This window comes from Rhamphochromis longiceps, linkage group LG4 (assembly GCF_057381845.1).
Source record: "Rhamphochromis longiceps isolate RC_006_pf linkage group LG4, R_longiceps_female_GT1.1, whole genome shotgun sequence".
In the NCBI taxonomy this organism is placed as follows: domain Eukaryota; kingdom Metazoa; phylum Chordata; class Actinopteri; order Cichliformes; family Cichlidae; genus Rhamphochromis; species Rhamphochromis longiceps.
The window spans coordinates 35,703,724-35,724,594 of NC_140560.1; the positions used below are offsets into that span (position 1 = coordinate 35,703,724).

The following is a 20,871-nucleotide window of genomic DNA, read 5'->3' on the forward strand; positions in this document are numbered from 1 at the left end:
CCTACACATATTCTTTACACCATAAAGGATGAAGAAGCAAGTCCTCCCAATTAAGAAAGATGGAACTAAGGGATGTCTTTTATGAATGTTTTAGTGCTGTCTAATAATCCCTTTAAATATTTCAGATCCAGCACTCTGCATTTTCATATTAGTCAGTTTTTGTTTTCAAATAAATGTACCCATAAATGCTTATAGCTTTGTTTTTAGAAGAACTCGGATTAATTATTATGAGTCACAGTTACTGTAGCCACGCTGGCCAAACTTTCCTCTCATCTCTTTAATTCATTCGGCCTGTAATTGAGCGTTTAACTTGATTTTGTTGAGACAAATACGTTCGCGGCTGAACCTCGTTTGTGCTGCAGAATATTCTGGAACAAACGGGCTGCGATGGACTAGAAATGTATTTTTTGAATTTTCTTTAGGGCTCAAGTGCAGACTTGGTAAGATGGAGAAATTTTCAGAGCTGTCAATACATCTTCTCTGATGCACTGATGGTGCATTTTCATGATTGCATATATGGGAGAAATATAATAAATATTTGAACTGAATCCACTTTTATCCAAGTGAACATTTGTGTTTTCTTCTTTAGAAAAGTTTGAAAATGATCAAGTTTAAGGTTGAATCTTGACATTTAGAATAATTTATAAGCAGATTCAATCCTGAAATACTGATAGCCGCGTAAGCCTTGAAATCTATGTGGAGCAAACTCTCCATATATTGAGCCAGACTCAACAAGGCATCACTTAATAAAACAATACTTTCTCCTTCCCTTTTTCTGCTCTTGCAGGTATTGTACATGCCCGGTGATTTGGGTATTAAATTTGATGCCTGCAGTTAAATCTCTTGCTGTGAAATGCAAGAAATAAAAACTCCGAGTTGTAGATAATGCAAAGTACAGTAAAGCACGTTGCATGCTCCTACCCCCTCCCTCGGAGCCACACGCATACACTTGCATACCCCCGCCAACACATACTTTAATCACACAATTAATAATTAATCAGAGGTTGGGCTCAATGCTGTCAAGCCTGCAGATGAGAGAACACCCAACTGCTGAGACAAGCCCTTAAAAAAGGGGATTAATAACCAAAAAAAGGAAAAAATGAACAGCTAGACAACACGTCGCTAGTTAGGCTCAGTTTTTCTTAAAGTTGAAGGAAAATACAGACGGTCCACTGGCGCGAATAGGCAGCTTTGAATGCATTTTTTGTAAAGAAATAAATAACAAAAGCTCGCTGGCTATAGAGTTCTGCAGAGTTTGTGAGGGGGAAAATTAAGTTGTCGCTTTTATGTGACATTTTCTACATGCAAATATGCAAAATTTGATTATGTGCTCTGTCTCCTGCGTATAAACACCATCAATAAAACTATAACAAACCGGTTCTAGAAGAATAGGTCAGGGATGAGTATGTATTATTTGCGCACCGCATTACAGCCGGTGCACTGATTGATTTCAATGCATTGCATCACTCTGGAATTGATCATACACCCGTGATCATTGTGTTCAATTTATTTATTCCCACTGATGCAAGTATTTTCCAACACTTAAAAGTCATCGGCGTCGGTGCCCTCTTTTTTTTATCTCTGTCAGTCTCGCAGTGCTCTGTTTCCAGTGTTGCAGCAGAGAGCAGAGTGTTTACCCAGCTGTAATTACAACATGCACAATGACCTCATTCTGCTGTGTCAGTAGCGGTAATGTATAGCCCTTGATGTTAAACTGCAAAGAAAAATGGTGTGCACTTATTTTCAATATGCTGACTACATTCCCAGCATTTTTTTTTAGACATGGCCGTGAAGGCAGATCAGAATTTGATATAAGCACTGGTGCTCCTATTTATCTGACAAGGTCTCTCTGCCTTAATATGCATTCAATAATGTGAAATGATATTAGCTGTAGGAGCTCATTGACTGTGCACTCAGGGTCTCTCGGTGTCTCTCCGTCTCTGTCTGTAGCACGCTCTTTATCTGTTTCTCTTCCTCGTGCACACATACAGAGAAGAAATGGGGGGAAAAAAAGAGAGGAGGCTTGAACCGCGGATAGCAACAGCAGCAGAGCAATCACACCGAAGCAATGCCCCCCACGCCTGGCCCATTAATAACAGTAATACGCACACCGCGCCCAAGCCAGCACTGCCGAAAGCACCACTGACACTTTAATGGGCATTTTTTACTTTTGTTTTTAAATAATGCATGTGCTGCTTGTCAGCACTGCTTCACTCCACCCCTGGTGTGCCTTTGCAGCGTTCCATTGTGCAGAAATTACAATGGAGACCTGTGTTTTCTGTGCCGCCTGCTCCGTAAGCTGCATTCATCACGTTCATAGGGACATCAGAGTGCGGTACATCACACTCTCGGGGCCGTGTGTGTGGGCACGCATGCCACGCATGTGTGCGTTTTTGTTTGTGAAGGCACCTCATTGGCACCGAGCTAATTAAGAGCGTCTTTGAGAGGGCGAACTGTGATGCTCGGTGGCACCGAACATGACTTATAAAGAAGGATGATGCTCTCTGTGATACAGTAAACCTGACAGTCCGCTAGCGGTTTGGTGTGTCTGCCGAGCATGCCACTGTTGTTATGCAACTACGAAAACCTCATATAGACCCCGAAGTATTCGGGATCCTCTGGGCTCACTTGCAGTTAACTTATTCAACAGTAAGAGATTCATCAATAAGAGAAGGTTTAATTTTCATTCGTCCGGGGACCGGTGCGGAGCGGCAATCGGTGATACATACCATAGCGTTTATGGCATAAGTTAATTTGCTTTGGCCATCCTTGCATGGGCAATAAAACGAACACAAATCAGCAAAACACAACAAACTCAAAATTATACACATACATCATGGCACAACACACAAAGTTCAATACGAAAATATATATTTTTAAAAACGGCTGAGACGATACACAACAGCACGAGGGGCGATTCACAGAGAAAGAAGATGATGGTATTCAGCTCCTGCTCGTTCGTGACTGCATGAAAAAGTGTGGTAAAAAGTTTCGCTTTGAGTTTAAAGCTAATCGCACATTAAACGTCTCCGTGTCCAAGTGTGGGTTGACACTGTTCAGTGGAAAAGGAATGACATGAGTTTAGCCATCCAATAGATTAATTAACATTTAAACCTGCAGTTTATTGCTGTTTATTAGTATTTATGCATTTTGTAATATCACCCAATCATATACTCAGGTGGGAGAGAAACAGCTATAACATGCTAACAATGATTCAGACGAGAGCATCAGTGGATATCAGTGAGTACATACTAATGATATTCTATATATACAATATTTATACTGTACTCCCAGGACAGGTAGGCATATCTAGCATGTATCTTTCTATATTGTCAGCAATGGATGCACTGCCATTCTATTATGCAATAATGCTCATTGAAATCCAGTTTCTGTATTCTCAGCCAGAGCGGCGCTTTGGTGGACTGTGTGTGTTGTGTTTGTGTCCTGTTTGCTTTTTTTTTTGTGCACCTGCTGTAAACTGAGAATATTGAGGGTTTGTATTGTAATCATACATAAGCCCCCCACTTCTAAATTGGATCCGGAGCTGACCAAAGATGTATTTGCACATGGTAAAACTTAATAGGAACAAGTAGGCACGGGGACCAACAAATTAACCGTTGTTTAACTTTGAGTCTCGAACGGTGCAGATTTGAATATCGGGTGCTGCAGAAGCTGCTCGTTTATTTCGGATCACAGACAGTAAAGGTGACGGACGTCCTCGGCGAGAGCTGCAGAGGTTGCGTCGGAAGACTTGCGAGACAGGACGTGACTTCGGGACTAGCACCCTCGAAAATCAATTTTTCAGCAGTCCCCTGGTTTTTGAATTAAACACCAAAAACATGCAAATTTTATGCCAGCGTTGCACTTAGTAAGTTAGAGTATGGCTGTGTCACTTTCTGCGAGTAATTTGCGCCGGCCTGAACACAGATTACCAAGGCCCATTATTAACCCGTTTGGGTAGCATCTGGGTAAAACGCACATTTCTCATCAAACTGAAAGCTTCGGTGTTTTATTTGTGCGCGTTATTCTCGAGATCCCAAAAAACAGAACTGTAAATTTATCATACATTGAAACTTTGCCAAAATGATGTGCCTTGGTGAAGTGCATTTATCACAGATCACTTATTGTGACATTTTAATAGTAGTCCCTGAAGTGCTACATCTCACGGGAGAACCGAGTCAAGACTATAATCGCAAAGGTTTAGGAGCAATAACTGTTTTATTTTGGGTTCATACTTTTGAGCTGATTCCATAACAGACACGGGGTAGTTAAGTGGTTATAGAGGATATCCTTTAAATGTGATGGTGGTCAGTTCACGGTTATTTTCTGGCGTATTAAATGTTCCCCACTGTTTTCCTGTTGATACTAAACCTCATTTGGTTATTTATATTATGCTGGTAGATCAACTTGACCCAATTGTGTAACTTTATTGATCGTAGCCAAGCCACCTATCTGTATTCCTTACTGCACGTAAGGTCAATAAACCTCAAAATCAATATTTATAACAATCAATGTTGCATTCTCTATGATGCCTCTTCCTGTGCAATGATTTCCTGCGATTGAATTGCTTTATTTGTGTTTTTTGGAGGCGCCCCTCTGCTGCTTCTTGTCCGTTTCGGTGACGCCTGCTCGTGTTTCTGTGTGTCCCTGCAGGAAACACGTTGTGTAAGTCAGGAAGCATTGCTGTCTTCGGGAACGTGGTGTACAGCGGACTGCTGAACGATCACCTCTGGCATTTGGGAGTGCCCCTCTTTACAAGACTGGTAAGAGCAGCAGGCCCCTCTGTGCACACTTACCTTCACTTTTGTTGGAAGAATTTCACGCGCTTGTGTGGAATCTAACAGGTGTGGAATTCCCCGAAGCTTGTAATGTTGTTTTTGATGCCCGCTCTGTTGACATGTGTTAGTTAAGGTTAAGACCTGGATGTGAATCCTCTGCTGTGGATGTAGGAGACGAGGAAAACCCACCACACACACACACACACACACACACACACACACACACACACACACACACACACACACATGCATTTCATATTAGACTTTTTAAAAGGCATAACTAAGATGTTTTCTCTGGCCTTAAAGTGCAGGTGAGCCCACCTATGGATTCAGTTCTTCCCCAGCTGGCTGGCTGGGTGTGTAGCTAGTAGTGCTGAAAAAAGGCTGGCTAAATAATTCATGAAATTTAGTTTTACGGCAAGAATTTTATAAAAATTACAAGGTTTTAATTAAGAACCGGAGCGGCTGAAGCTTGCATTAAGAATTCATGATAAATGTCTATCCCTAATTGTCAAAGGGAAAGCGAATGTTTGTTTTACACTTAATCTCGCTGATGGTGGAATGTGAGCTTAGGAGATTCTTGTGAACGGCATAAACACGAAGGATCACAGAGCGATATTCCAAAAGATGAAATCCAACGAAGCCCTTTCCCTTCTTGTTAATTACCCTCTTTCTAAGCAGGTCGCAAGTTTTCATCAATGTTTATTATTGATTAAATCTGTCGTTGTTGCTGTCATTTATGAGTCAGGAATTAGCGTTGATTGGTGCACAAGGGTTGCATATAATTGGGTTACATTAAATAGATAATTCAGCTGATCTCATAAATGTCTAATGTGAAGCCTTGTTTGATTATCAATTAATGTCAAACGGAGATGCAAGAGGCTGTTAGGAATCCTGTTGGGTTTGCTTGTGTTGCATGTGGCAAAGCTACTCTCATTGCAGCTGTAAGAAGAGCCAGGAGTTTTTACAGTGAAATGTATATTTAATATTGTACGCGCTGGCGAATTCAAAGTAATGCTGGAGCACGCGTGCACAGCGAACGCTGGTAAACAAGTCTTTAAAAGATGTAACAAAAAGAAGGACATCAAACGCCACAGGTAACAGAGCTTTGGCTTCTAATTAAACAGAAATTGTTTTTTGAGGAAAATGTGCCTGTTGTTCTTAGCTATAAAGAGTAGAAGGAGGAAAATGATTAAAATATTTCATGGCTCAAAAGTCACTTCATGGTGCCTTTTTCAAAGCCGAGAGTTTAATGGAGTAGGATGCTTAATTACTAGCATATTTACATTTTCTCCGACAAATCCTCCCACGAAGAGAAAGCTGATGGAAAATAACCACTGTGTGACTCCGAGAAGAGTTTACCCCATGACATCGTGAATATATGGTAAAATACATAAAAGATGGAGACAGCCACCATAGCGTCCAGGTTGGTTTGGTGTATTTCGAGGCTCGAGGGCAAGCCGCTCAATGACGAGCACCCATGCAGACTATCCAAGTGTTTCAGTTTTTGTTGGTATTTGCAAGACAGATGTGATTTAAAGGAATTACTGTGTTGCATTATGTAAATGTTAACCCAACATACAGCTGCTTCTAAACCAGCCTCCATATTAATATCTACGATGTTTACCATGGACTGCCTGAACAAGCTGAAGCACATGCTTCAATAATCCACAATACATTTAGTCATGCAGAATCACGTGAAAAGAAACAATAACAGGTGCAAGTATGTAACACGAATGAGGTGATGTGCACAAATGTTTAAAGTAAACATTTAATAATATATTATAATATAATATGTACGTATAACAGACATAATGTGGCATCCGTGCAGCTTATTGATGTCACAATGCAAACAGGCCTGGAGGATTAACACAAACAGACCACACACGGTGCGCTCGCAGTGTGAAGACACCTAATCCCCGCTGTCGTTAGGTTAACATCCTCCGTGTCGCTCCTTTGCACGGCGAGCAGCGGCCGAGCTCTGAGCCCGCAGGAGCACTCGTTGAAGTAAAAGGTTCGACTCCCGGCTGCGCCACCAAGGCGCGGCCTTGTGTAGCGCTCAGTGTGCCCGCTGCCGACACACTAGGTCCGCCCAGCAGTGGTATCAGCATGACACGCGGCAAGCCTTCACATCCCCAACACACAGCTCCTAATTACTGCACAGCCCTGCCAGTTTGTACCCCTAGGCCAGTACTGACTGCTCAATGCCAAGATGTAAACACTGCATTATTAACACGACATACAGTCTGTGCACACGGCTAGGTTTAATGTACTCGACGTATGTCTACATGGAGGCATTACTTTAGTGGGATTCTTTATGCGAAAGCATACAATGAATTTATTGTCTTCCAGACAGCGAGTTCCAAAATCACCAGATGGGCGATTTGCTGCGTATAGGGTAATGTATGCTTACAAATGATGTTTAATGATATCTTCCAGGGATAGGAAGCAAAACATTACCATTTTCAAGGCTAAATATGCAGGCTGTGTCAGAAAGCTGGAGATACAGAATTAAGTAACACACTGTCTTTTTTTTCTTGTTATTTTATGCATATTTATTGGCTGCCAGAGCGTCTTGATGGCATTACACAATATCTCGTTTTTTTCTTTATGGCAAATCACAGTCCAAACATAAGCTTTGCCTACTTATCACCAATTCTAATATATTTTCATATGAAAAATCTCTCATGTGAGTATTATTAGCAGAGTGCTCTGCCCCTGCAAGTGCCGCAACTTCCTGTCAGTGTGAGAATAATAAGGGAATGGAAATGTAATATGAAACTTCTTCAGCACACAGAGATAAAGAGGAGAAAGGGCTTCGTTTAGCCGCTTGTTTCTGCCTGCACGGCCTTCCCCGGCGCCCTTTCCTCACGTGACGTGTGCTGTATAGAAATGTCAATACCTACCTGTGGAGCTGATGGAGACCCATAAATCGATAAAACGAGCATAGCTGCAGATCCTTGGCCGCCAAGTTGTAAAACTGGTCACTCCATAAAGTGAAGTGTGTGATTAGAGAAAACCAGCCTGGCAGCATCAGAGTGGAGCCGCCGTCTTCCTTCGGGGCTCGCACCGGCTCGGTCCGAGCGTTCGGGCGAGCCGGCCGCGACTATAGCCCAGAACCCCGCGGGGAGCTCGCAGGGATGAGAGCGAGAACTCTCATTGTCTCCTCTGGTGTCTTTCTAACGACGAGATCTGAGTGTGGCTCGACAGAAGATGCTCTGTAAGTAGCGGCGCTACGGACGAGAGGTGAGATCGGCATAAAATATTAAGACGGCAGATCTCGAGCCGGCGACGGTCGGAGACAGACGGACATTTTAGGCAGAACACTCTGTGTGTGAGGCCTTCACTTCCTCTTCAGTTTGAAAGCTCCATCTTTATAATGGATGGCGGAGTCTCTGGGGAGTGTCTAGACTATGGTGGGAAATCTAAATGGTTGGGAAAGCCACTCCAATGCTCTGTAAGTAGGTGGAGTATGGGAGAAATGCAACTCAGAGAGGTGACAGGAAGAAGGGAAAAGCATCCCAAACAACACCGTGTTTACCTGCATTGCACTTCCCTTGGTAACGGGCGTAGATTCCTAGACAGGAGATGCAGACTTTACGTAATGCTTAAATGCCCTCTGATTCTTTTCTCCCCAACCCTAAGTGGCCTTAGCTCCGGACCGCGATGCTCTCTGTCTGCACCTACACCCACCCCCACCCGCTCTCCAGCCTGTCCTGCTCTTTTTTTTTTCTTTTTTGCCTCCGAACTCGTTCTTTTCCTGCTTCTCTCCCCCCTCAGTTATTTATGAGCACGACTTGAAATAGACTTCAGTATTTGATAAAAGCGTGATCCTTAATCTGAGTTGCCTGAGAAGTGCATTTCATTTTTATTTCCCATCAGAGATTGATGGAGGACTGGGGCGGTTATCCACTCTGTGATTGCTAATGTAAATCCATTGACTTCTGGTGGACATATATAAAGATATGGAAGCCTTGCATGTGCATCCCGTGATGCCAGTGGGGAGATTGCGTGCGTGCAAAGCAACGGAGATGCTGGTTTGTGCGATGTGATGGAGGGGGGTGGTGTAAGAATTATATGGCGCGTGTCTTGATTTATGAAAAGCTTCTTAAAACATCACAATATTTGCAAAGTTACTAATTGCGGTTCTTTGCCTGTGTGCCATTTCATATTTCACCGCTCACTTGTGCTTTTTCTGAAGGAGGAGGAAAAAAATAAAACGGGTGATAAATTTAAGATGACAGTTACACCATATGAATGAGGCCCCTTGTGTATCAATTCGCTCAAAGCCAGCTGCAAATCTAACTCGGGCTCCTTATGTGGCAATTACTGATGGGTAACATAACCTGCATATATCTGTTCTGTTCATTAGGCCAATGTGCTCTATAACTGGCAAATGTTCTTTAGGATCCTACAGCAAATTAGCTCATCCCCCAGGACGTCTTTTATTGGATGATCTGGCTCCAGAGGATGCCGCAAAACCACTTGAGCTCTCCGCAGCCTGCCCCGGTTGCCACAGGGTTAATATTTAAAAGCGCGAGCTCCCAGTCGTGTATTGATGATATGTTTTGAAAATTGCTGAGGCAGGCTCATTGTTACAGTGCTGTCTAGAAGATAGCCAATCCTCCCTCCTCTCCTCCCTCTCTCTCCCTCGTTCCCCTCCCCCTTTATAGCCGCCAGATGGAAAACACACTAAAGCATGTAATGTAATATAGCTTGGCACACACAGAGGTATTTCACACCAACTTCATCTGGCCTCTGATCTGCCACAACGCCACCTGAAAAAACAGTGCTTTTAAAAAAAAAAAAATTTTTTTTCACCGAAACAAAAACGTCACCAAATCGCAAGTTCGGAGGAAAAGAGGGAAAATAAAAGGCAGAGGAGCTATCGGCAGCTAAAAGTAGAAAACAAGTGGAAAATAGGCTGCGCCTCCCAATTGCCTGTGGCATATTTTAAGGTTTTCTCTGAGAGTCTTTTTTTCCTTCAGCATCGCCTCCTTCTTCTTCTCTTCAATGAACTAAAACTGCCACAACTTCAATGCAACTCATCGCAGTCGCAGACGGTGAAAAGAAGAAAGGGGAGCGATCTGTTAGTCCTCCACTATCACCAGCATCATCCCCAACACAGCACCCCCCTCCCCGCAGAGATCCCCACCACGACTCTCAGCTTCCTGCTCTCCCCCCACCCCCTCCCTCACAACTCTCCCCCCTCCACCCCCCGCCTCCTCCCCGGGACGCTGAATTTTACAGTACCGTCTGCAGGATCCCGGTTTGTTCGGCGCACTCCTCTATGCAGAGCAACACGGCTCCGGTGGAGGAACGCTGGAGGCAGCTGTCAAGCGCAGGCTGCTGCTCCTGCTGCTCTAGTTGAGCCTCGGTGCCGTACCGACTGATTTCACATTCACCAATAAGAGACGGCACAGGGGGGAGAGAGAGAGAGACGGAGAGAGAGAGTCTTGAAGTGAGTGGTGTGGAGAGGCAAGTGGAGTGGAAGAGTGTCGAAAGAAAAAAGAGGTTACAACACCTCCCCAGCTCTCTTTCCTTTCTCCCGTCTGCTTTCCCCCCCTCTTTCTTGTGTTGGCTCAAAAGAGGAAGAAGAAGAGGAGAGAGAAAGGGCTCTTTTAAAAATTAACTGAAGAACAAGCTGCTTGTCAAGAGAAAGAAACGAAAAGAGAAGAAGTGCTGGGGGACCTCAAGTCAAGCCCCATTGAACAGTTGAGAGGGAGGGCTGCCTCAGTGGAACAGGGACCAGTAAAGCTCTCTGTCCAAACGTTCGGACTCCTCTTGACACCCACGCTGGCTGGACTGGTCCCAGCGCTTAGCCCCGCTCTCCTCCACCCGGCTGCCCACACCTGCCCCGATTCCACCATGATGATGTACTTTTGGGTGAGTACCGCACCACTAAAGTGTGGGTATCTCCTCCTGCTCACACCGCTCCGGTATGCACAGAGTTGGCGTGTAGAACGTGTGTGGCGCATGTGTCAGAGCGTGTTGCAGCCCTTACATTATATACAGTGTGAGTTTGAGCGTGTGTGCGTGTGTGTGTGGTGCAGCGCCTCCCACATGCATGAACAGAGCTGATGGTTTTTCCACTCTCGTGTGTTTTATTGATGTTGGGTTGCTGCAGCCAGAAGCTACAGAGGCCTGTGTTTACCCGTCACATTTGTTCAGCCTTTAAACGAAATCGGATGTTTGGGTGCGATTGTTATCCACGCCAATACCTTCACGAGTTCGTCAACTCCCCCCCCCCTGATTGTCAAACTACCCAGCATGCAGCTGAAACGGTGTCCCTCCGTCTGAGAACGACGCTCGGGGTCTTTCGGGGACACGTTGTGATTTCCTCGCCTGCGCTGTGTTTCCAACGCTTTTTGTGTGATATTGTTGTTTTCCTCGCCTATATATCTAAGTCAGGCAGAATTTCATAAATTAAATGGCATTAAGCGCAGAATGAGGATAATTACAGATTGTTAACCAGAGCTGCTGATTAATTCTCTTTGAGATCATGTGTGATTAGTCAGATTGGTTTTGTCTCCTCGGTGGTTTGTATTCTCACCACAACAATACCCGCCCAATGCTCACTCTGCTTTTGCATTTGTGCTTCTTCTTCTTCTTCTGCTTTTTAATCTAAATTTCTCACTGATGCACACTGCAGATCACTTTAATCCCCCCAAGTTTTGCTAACTTGTATTTTGTACCTTCACAGAAATACAAAGTAAATGAATATTTTCAGCCTTGCCACTGTAAACAGTCTGAGCTGTGATGCAGTTGGAGATATGTCTCCTGCAGACTGTGTGTGTGTCTGTGTGTGTGTGTAGCTATTGATCGCTAGTTCAGATTTCTGGGGAGAGTGCATCTTTTAAAGCTACTTTACAAGGATGACTCCATTATGAATGACTTTCTACTCGAACCACTTTTTTAAAATATGGAAGTGAAGCAAAACATGAATAAGCAAAGTATGCTATGCACGTTATGAATGAAACAGCCCTGGCTATTGATTCAGAGCTCACGTTTCTGGAGAAAGAGGATGTTTGGGGGCCAAAGTTGCTCCAAGTGGTGACGCGAGCTCACATTCGAGCCTCACGCGAAGCTCTCCTTTTGTCTCCGAGCAGAATGGAAGTGACAGGACGGCGTATGCTTTCCAAATTATGCCATAACTAAAAGAACGTAACGCAGCGTGCGGTGCTCGTGTGCTTTCCGAGGCCTCGCTGCTACACAGGCCTCTTTGATACTCTGAGCTTTCGCCTTGAGATGTTTTCTGGGTGTTGATGCTTATTGAAAGAGGCTCATCACTGTCTGCAGCAGCTCACCGATCTCCACCTCCCGTTTCATCACGTATTCCCCCTCCGGCCGGTCAGAGTGATGACCACACGCAGATGTAGGCTGAACAGACCGAAGCGGTAGTGCTGGCAGTTTACAGCCCTGCAGGCTCATCACTGTAACATGAGGCTCCGTGTACTGCAGTGGGCTTACTCTCATCGTGTTAAGAAAAAAGAGCTTATAGTAAAGGAGCTATTGCATCTGTGAGCGCATCCATTATGCTAAATTAAAGTTATATATCTTACTACTTTCGCTTTCTGCTCACTTGAGAAGCAACATTATTTTGCTGAAAGCGTGGAGTCAATACATGACTCATGACTCGTTTCATCATTTTGCCTCTAAAACGTCAAAATCTTTGAAGACTCTGCATTTCTGAATGATCACAGAAGTCAAATGTCTTTGTGATGATTTTTCACCCAGAGCCTAAAAAGAGGTCAATATTTCCACAACGAGAAAATCATACAAGGAACAAAGTGATGAGAATGACTGATTTTTAATTAACCACAAGTAAAAATAACCAAATGATAATAAATTATTAGCTAATTTCTAGAAGTTTTTAACGTTTGCAGCTTTCAAGTATGAGATTGTCTTCCTCCTACTTCTTTATCATAGGACATGGAATATTTCCGGCTTTTTGACTCTTCTTTGGACAAAATAAACAATATGACGAAGCAAACTTGGGCTGATTTAAAAATGAGATGAATTTTTTAAAACGTGTTTAGCTCACCAAATAATTATTGCATATTATTGTTTATGCAGGAGCCTCTAAAACATTTTGCAGACAGATATTTTACACAGGAGAAAATTTCCACTCGTAGCTCTCACGCAGATGTAGCTGATGTGGGCTTAACCTCGTCTGACGATGCAGACTGACTTAAATATTTCCACTGTGCAGGAGCGGGAGCGACTTCCTTGTTGTGACACGAGCCACCATCATATAAAGGTTTCCACTGGCCTTTAAGGATACCATACGATTTTAGGATTTAAGGGAAATTATTTGGAGGACCAAGCCTTTATTGGGAGTCACTGCTGAGTGTTTTAAAAGTTTAAAAAAATATAAAGAGTCCGGCTTCCCACAGCACTCCAGGAAGTGGAATTAAAGAATTATGGATTTCTTCTCACCTTGTCTGAATTTTGCGTTTCCTCAAGAAAAAAAAAGGTAAAATTTGAAACACTCAAAACATTTTCTGGGGTACACAAAAATGAAACTGCCAGGGTGTAATAACACTTATGAGAAAAGCAACATCCCATCCAGGGAATGATTTACTATACCATACCTGGAGTGTATTTCATGTGTGTGTGCGCGGGAGTAAGCGAAGTTGTGTTAGTCGGCCAGCATTTAGCTGCGAGAGGAGGGTGCGACTGGCTCCCGTTTGAACTGCAGGTGGCGAGCATTACCTGCGGTCCCTCCGGAGGCCTGTCAGCCGTGCATCAGTCTGGGGAACCTGCAAACTCCCCTCATTAGAATATTTATTCACCAAGCAGATGTTCTTATCCAGGGCAATTACCTTTGGCTTACATTTCCCTGTTGCCCACTGATATAGATGAATGTGTATACAAAGACGTCCCAGGTTATGCATGGGACCCTTGGGTGCCACCCACCATTCCCCGCATATGCGCGACGGGCAAGCCGGCGACCGTCTGGCCTGCCACGGTGTTCAACCTAAAACCCAAAATCAGCTCCACTGTGGTAATTGGAGCAAGTGGAGGCAACATCTCCTGCAATGGCCATGCAGTGATGGAAAGATGGCCTGTATATCATTCTCTCCACCCGGCTGTTCCTTTGCATTAGAGACAGAGAGAAAAAGGGAAGAGGCATGGAGTGGAGAAACCATGCATGCTTCTGTCCTCCCCTCAGTGTGATGAATAATTTAGCAGTGCAGGGCCCTTGCTGTCGAGTAGAGATGGTGGTAATGGGGAGACTGGATATATATGGCATGCCAAGGAGCGATGGTTTACGTTAGACTTCCCCAACCAACGCACTCGAGTGCGCCGCAGACTGCTCACACGGCGTGTTTGGCCTGTATTAATGTTTTGTTTTTATTTATCGGGGAGAAAACCGAACCAAACAACAGCGGACGTCGATGCGCGGCGGCTAGCGGCGGGGCTGGTTTGAGGCTCTGGAGCTGTGGCCATTAGCAGGAGTGCATTCCCTTTAGGCAGATGTTCAATCTCGGGCTGCATTCAACCAAAGAACAACTTGGTTGACTGAATTGTGCCTTCTCTTCAACCGATCGAGGGGAAATAAAACTGCAGGTTATCGCTAGATTAGCTAAATTGGTCTCGGTGTACTCGACCTGCAGCCTTATTAGCCTAGATGAATTATAAATAAACACAAAAGGCCTGTATTTATAGCACGCTGAATCACGCTAGGCTCGTCGCTGTTGTCCTTAAGCGATAACAGCAAAATCAGACATTTGCTTTTACTTTTACACGATCCGTTTGCTCCTGAGCTTCATGATTTCATTTTTCTGTTTTAATGCAAGAGGAAGTTTTACATCTAGCTCGGTTTACCTGGATGTGCTGCAGATGCTAAGGCGTCCTGTAAACAACCATCACACCAAATAATAATATTAAGATATATTTAAACCCAAAGCAGGAAGTCTTAAACACAAATTTTGGAGGAAAAGTCCAGCACAGACAAATTGTTCTACCCTTTCTAGCAGTGACTAGTCAACGAGATGATTGAATGTTGCTGCCCTTGCTAGTCTGCAATGAACAATGGCTGCAAACTGCTGGTTCTAAGACGCTACAGTGTTCGGGTGCTGGAGTGCTTTAATGGGTCGCTGAGGCGTGTGGGCACTAGCCTGCAGAGAAAAAAGGCCGCTACTGGTAGCTACGCTAAAGTTAGCCATACTGATCTGTGACTGATTTGGCATCATGCTGTGCACTGTTATACGCCACGTAACGTCGGAGCAACAGTTGAAATCCAGTTTGATTAATGAATGTGATTAATGGTTTCAGAAGGCTTACAGTTTAACCTGGCCTGTGGGTTTGAAGTTAATGCAGTTTTTTAGGTGTGTTTTTACTTTAAATGGACTACTTGGACTTTTCTCTCCCACTAACTGACTAGTAAAGCAGGATTTAGATGAAACGCGAAGCTGCCGGTTGAGCTGTGAAATGCAAAGAGCTGCAAAGTTTACGCACGGTCATCTATTTTAGCCAAACGCAGTGTCGGTTAGTTTTGAGTTTGGATCACGCAGTCTGCCTTCAGCTGGGCAATTTTTTCTTTTTAGAGGAAGTCTATTCCTCATGCTGCCAAAAATAATGGATTAATTCTCCTAATGAAAATAACACCAGCAATTGTCCAGCCAATCAGAATTGCAAGATCAGGTGACCATCCAATCAACCAGCCGACCTGAAGACCACAGCCTCACTTTAATTAGGACGTGCATGTGGTGGAAGTGATATGAAGGTAGATTTCCTTAAAAGATGAAAGCAGCGTGGAGTTTCAGGCCCAACTCTGTGCACATATAAGAAGTCCCGTATGCATTTCATGTGCATGCATATGGCCTGGTTGCAAATGCTCAGAGAGACGTCTGCAGCCTGACCAGCAGGAAATGTTGAAATTCGTGATGGACAGCATAAAGAGGCAGAGCTGATCAGCCATTCTGGGCGGGAGAGCAGCGAGTCCAGGCCGCTGGTTTCATATTGCAAGATGAAGTGCTCGCGATCGTTTGTTAATGTATTAATTGATCTGTGTCCTTAGACGGGAAAATCAGAAGTAGTGTCACGTAGGCTCTTTAGTACTCCCCGAGACACCTTCATTAGCAGCTGCTGGCCGACTCTCCACCCCCATTACAGGACCGTGTTGCCACACACTTTACCTGACTGCTGTAATAACTTTAGACATTTCTATCTCCCCGGCAAGACCTCCGACAGCCCGAACAGTTTGAGGGCTTAACATCAAATGTGAGGCGCTTCTTTGAAAGGCTTATACTGCAGGTGATTCACCGCGGGGGGCCGTGTGCCGTTGTTTTGTCTGCTGGTTGTTGCTCTCTTTTCCTTACGAGTTTGAGTAACGGCTGTTGCAATCAGTCATTAACTTCCAGCTCGACGTTTTATAATCTGGACGGCACACATGCCTTTGTAGCAGGGCTGATGTAACGATGCTGCTACAAAGCTGAGCTAAGGAAGCAATGGGAAGTACATCCAGGAACTGTGTTATCTCTTTAACCGCTAATACCAATGAGGTTCTAGCAACTTCACCGACGAGCAAATTGTATAGTTCTTTTCCAGTGTAATGCCAGCTGCATAGAAAATCAATTCAGTCAGAAAAATGAGGCCAGTAGGCTTTTATTTTCCTCCTTTTTCGGGATAGCGGGGCTCCACCCTTTGTGCTCTGTGGGATCATTAGTAATCAGTAGCTTTAACATTAATTCTGTCAGCTTTTGGTCTCTTCCCCTTGGGGCTAATGTGTCTAGAGCCCAGCTAATTGTGATTAGGCTCTGACAGCAGGTTTTACTTGCAGGATTTTCACACCACAGTCCTCTTTGATATGAGCTGCACAGCTGATAAAGAGATTAGATACAGGAAGAGAGAGTGTATGGAGAGGAGGGAGGAGGTAGGTGTTCTTAAACTACAGAAAGACACCTACACGGGGGAAATCACTGGTGAGTTTAGCAGAGGAAAATAGATCCGGACGCAGTAAAAGCCTCGCGCTCGCTTATTGCACCTGCTATCATTAGCGCTTTTGTACACATGGTCAGCCTCCCAGGGAAAAGTCATTATCCAGCTGTGCTGTTATTTTTCTGCTGTTTTCTCCTAGTGGAGTGTGACTTCAGGGCTATAGCCAGCGCACCCTTTAATGCCTCCAACACAATAAAGGACTCTAGCCTTAATGATGTGTGATTGGATGGCCATGCCTCAGGTTGTCCGGGGGCTTGTGAGCTGTTACTGCGAGCGGCCATTTTGCCTCGCCGCCGCCGAGGCTCGGTGTCAATTCAAGCCCAGCCATTCCAGAGGAGGCAAAAATAAAAATCTGATTTAATGATTAACTGCGGCTGCGTTGTTTAAAGGGCCCTGGCTCTCTATCTCTCTCTCCCTTTCTTCAGGCGAGCGAGAGAGTGAGGGAGCGCAGGCTGAAAAGCAAAACAACGAGGAGAGGAAGGAGCCAGCGAAGTAGTAGGATGGATTGTTGCCAGTGCACGCCAAGTTGCCAGAACACGAGGCGATATCGTCTGTTTTTCGCTCTTGACTGAGTGAACAATCCTGCACGAGTGAATCAGGAGACGTGCGATTGTGCAGGATGATGTTCAAAGCACTCATTTTACATCTTAATGACTCGGAGGATTAAATATTAAGGTTACGGCTTCTCCGGCAAATGAAACTGGAGCAAAAGTTGAACGATTTTTTTTTTTCCCTTCCAAATTTTAAACAACACCTGAGCTTTAGCAGCAGGACGACGAGTGAGTTTGCGCATCGTAGCGTTTAGAAGAGGCTGCCTTTTCTCTCTTCCTTCATTTGAACAGAAAGACCTCCAAAGCAGAGTCATATGCTGCTAATTCTATTTTTCAGCCTTGTTATTAATTTATTCAACTTTTCGCGGTTGCCCCGTTGCACCTCCAGTAACTCCACAAGTCTCTCACGGCAGTCCTTCATCCTGCTCGGCTGCATTGCAGCAGAAGGCGTGCACGCTGCTAACACGCCTGTGCTGTAGATATTGCCCTGAAGTGTCAGCTCTCACATACAGAAAAGATTGGAGGAGAGGCCCCTGTGAGAATGGCAGCAACATATCCGCTGGCAACCTGCCACGCATGACAAGAAACCCACTCCTGCCCCTCTCTCACAGCAACAAATGTAATTTGTGTGTTTCCCCCAATTTTAGACTCGAGTACTCGAAAATTCTTTTTGAGTTTTAGTAAAATTAAATAGAAAACCTGTTGGAAGGTTTATTTGATTTTTTAGCAGCTTTATCACTTTAGTTGTTTTTAAAGTTATAATGAAGGGAAATATCTGAAAAGATTTAAAACGGGTATTATCGTTAAAGGTAAATGACTCACTGTCGTGTGGATGTACTGACCAAGTGTACTGCGTAAGTAAATGATATTTTAAATGTTATTAGTAGTTTTCATAGATACATTGTTTTTAATAGTTATCTTTAGATTCCATCCATTTGTCCAGGTCGTGGGGGGAGCAGCTCCTCCTCCTTCAGACCTTCTGCTGGGACACTGAGGTGCTCCACAGTCATGTGTGTTTTATTTGTTTTATGCTCTTAAATCTTTTGGGATGTAGGCCTAATTTTTTTTCTGTTTCTCCCCCAAAAACAAACAAAAAACAGACTTGCTGTGTGTCATCTTTCACCTGTGCATCAGTTCAGGGTCAGCAGGTGTATCTGTTGCTTTCCTCAAAGATATAAATGTCAGTTTGGAGGGTTTTCATAACCCAAAGGTTCTTCTACTGTACAGTAAAATACACACATATATATTTGATTAGCTACTATATTTGTAAGACGATCAAGCTTTGGAAGTGCATTCAGGGAAAATTGCTGAACTGCCGTTTCTTTGTCTGTATATAAAAAGACATTTCTTAAAATTAGCTCGTGTCTGCACCCGTCAATATGTCTGTGCCAAATATTTACATTTTTACTAGAATATGTCGATGTTCTAAACAGATCCCACCGCAGCCTGGACCGACCGCATTCACTGGAGCACGGTGGCATTTATAAAACACATGGCAGTAAAACCAAGTGAACAAACCTTATGTGTGGAAGAAGCAGCTGAATGCAAACCAGTAGCTGTAGATCGTACAAATATATGAATATGACGCATCATCTTGCTGCTTCTGGTCTCAGAATTGGCCTCTCGGGATGACGGTCTGACAGTTCATGTATGGTAAAAGCAATAAGCCTGTTTTACCATATATGGTAGAAATCTGTCTAATTTCTTGTTATTTTTGTATATTTGATGAACAAAGTGGTTTTTTTTTTCCTTTTTTGGGGAGTTCGGTGTCAGAACTGCATAATTATAATACACACACGAACACCATGGTCAGCTTTGTGCAGTATTTTGTGTTGTTAATGTTTTGGGGTTTTTTTTGTATTAGTACAAGATCCAACTTTGTAAAAAACCACTATACTCCCATCTAATGCAAACTATTCAGAAGCATCCAAGTAGCTTTTGTGCTAATTGTGAATATTGCAGTTAATAAAACTGCAAATCCAAATTCTGCACAGTCGCATGGTTCAGTGAGAGAGTAGTGGATGCATTGTTGGGCAACAGTCTGCAACACTGGTGTTTTTAATGCATATGTTTTTCTATGTGGGTGCAAAGACTGTGCTCAAAGCTTGTTATATACTCTTCTCAATCAATCGCAGCCAGTGTAACCCCCTCTGTCACGTAAAAGGGGGTTAAGAAACAGTGTGGCACACAGGCTGTAAAATTAATGGTAGGAGAGTGACATTAGTGTTATAGGTTATTGACCGATTTCATGGAATTTATGACCCTAATCGAGTGGCAGTGTCAAAGGGAATGAAGCAAATAAGAGTGGCGCTGACAGCAGAGCTGCGCTGTGGCCACTGGACACCACAATTTGAGCCTTCCCAGTAAATTGTGGCCGGGACTTTATAGGTCTCAGCGGAGGCTGCTTTCACTCCGCCTGCCTGGGTCCCGAGGCCATGCCCCTGGCCTACCTCCATCCTCCAGGTCAGACACAGGCAGTCTCAGCAGATGATGAGAAATGCTACTTCATCTCACCTCGTGTCAGGCTTGGCCTCTCACGGTGTCAGCCGCTGTCTGCGCGTGCACGCGTGTGTGTTTATGTGCACCCACTCGCGTGTTTGCTGTCAGAGTGATTTTCGACTGTGTTTGTCTGCGGTGGGGGAGGTGTTCGTTCTCATGTAGTTTTCATGATCATTATATAACCTGCGGTATATTTGCAGCTACTGGTGTCTATTTCCATCCCTGTGAGAGCTGGTCAAAGCTCCTGTTTAAGCACCGACTAGAAACAGAAATATTCAGCGACGCGCAAACGGCCAGCCCCATAAAGATGATTGAACTCTCGCTGATAAATAATTCTTATTGAAAACACGGTATAATGTGACAGCGTTGTCATTTTATCAGGAAAAAAATGAATACAGGTGAGAGGATAACAGGACTGTGGCCAAAGATCCCAAACACCACTTTTTGTTTGGTTTGTTTTTTACTGCCCTGAGCTGCTTTGTGCACAGTCTGTGCCGTGATACCACAGAAGAAGAGGCGTCATACGTACGCTTTCATAAAGATAATGTATAGACGTTTCTTTGATGTCAGTCGAGGGTCTGCTGAAAAAGTAACCCAACTTTTTTGGGACTGCTTGTTGAGTGACTGCAAAGCTACCGTCACAGTTTACTTGTGACCCTCCAATGCAGTTAAATTGATAAGGAGCTCTTTATACTTTAGTATCTGCTGTTGCCGTCCTGCAGGGGGATTCTCCAGCGTATAAAAGGGAATTTTGGATGTTTTGGGGAAAGATCCAAAAAGACTAGTAGCCATGCAAAACAGAATTTCTAAATAGTTCTGATAACACTTGACATGCATGGCTCAGACATGTCATAACTGTGCAATAAGCTAACCGAATGCCGACTTCCAAATGCGCTCTTAAATCATTTGTGCAGCTGCACAGCGCGAGCGCTAAACAGAGGGAATGAATTAAAACTTAACTTAACGCTTCCATTCATCTAAAAATAGAAGCTGACATTATCTCGTTGTTAACAACTTGGCTCGGACCTCCCAGCGAGCGGCGACTCGGTGCTGCTTGCTTACCTGGGGTCCTTGGGGCTGCGTGAGGACGGTCAGCT

The 20,871-nt window shown here is 44.1% G+C and overlaps 1 protein-coding gene across 3 annotated transcripts in view; it reads left to right on the forward strand.

The window, feature by feature from the left end:
• LOC146672215 (RNA binding protein fox-1 homolog 3-like) overlaps positions 1-20,871 on the forward strand; it is a 328,681-nt gene that overhangs the window by 199,316 nt on the left and 108,494 nt on the right. For 2 of the 3 annotated variants that reach the window (XM_085404746.1, XM_085404745.1), the window contains one exon: positions 4,654-4,763. In XM_085404746.1, coding sequence (XP_085260872.1) covers positions 4,654-4,763 — 110 coding nt within the window. Of the gene's footprint in view, positions 1-4,653; positions 4,764-10,081; positions 10,665-20,871 lie in introns of those variants that run through there. The other variant, XM_085404748.1, reaches the window with a different exon arrangement.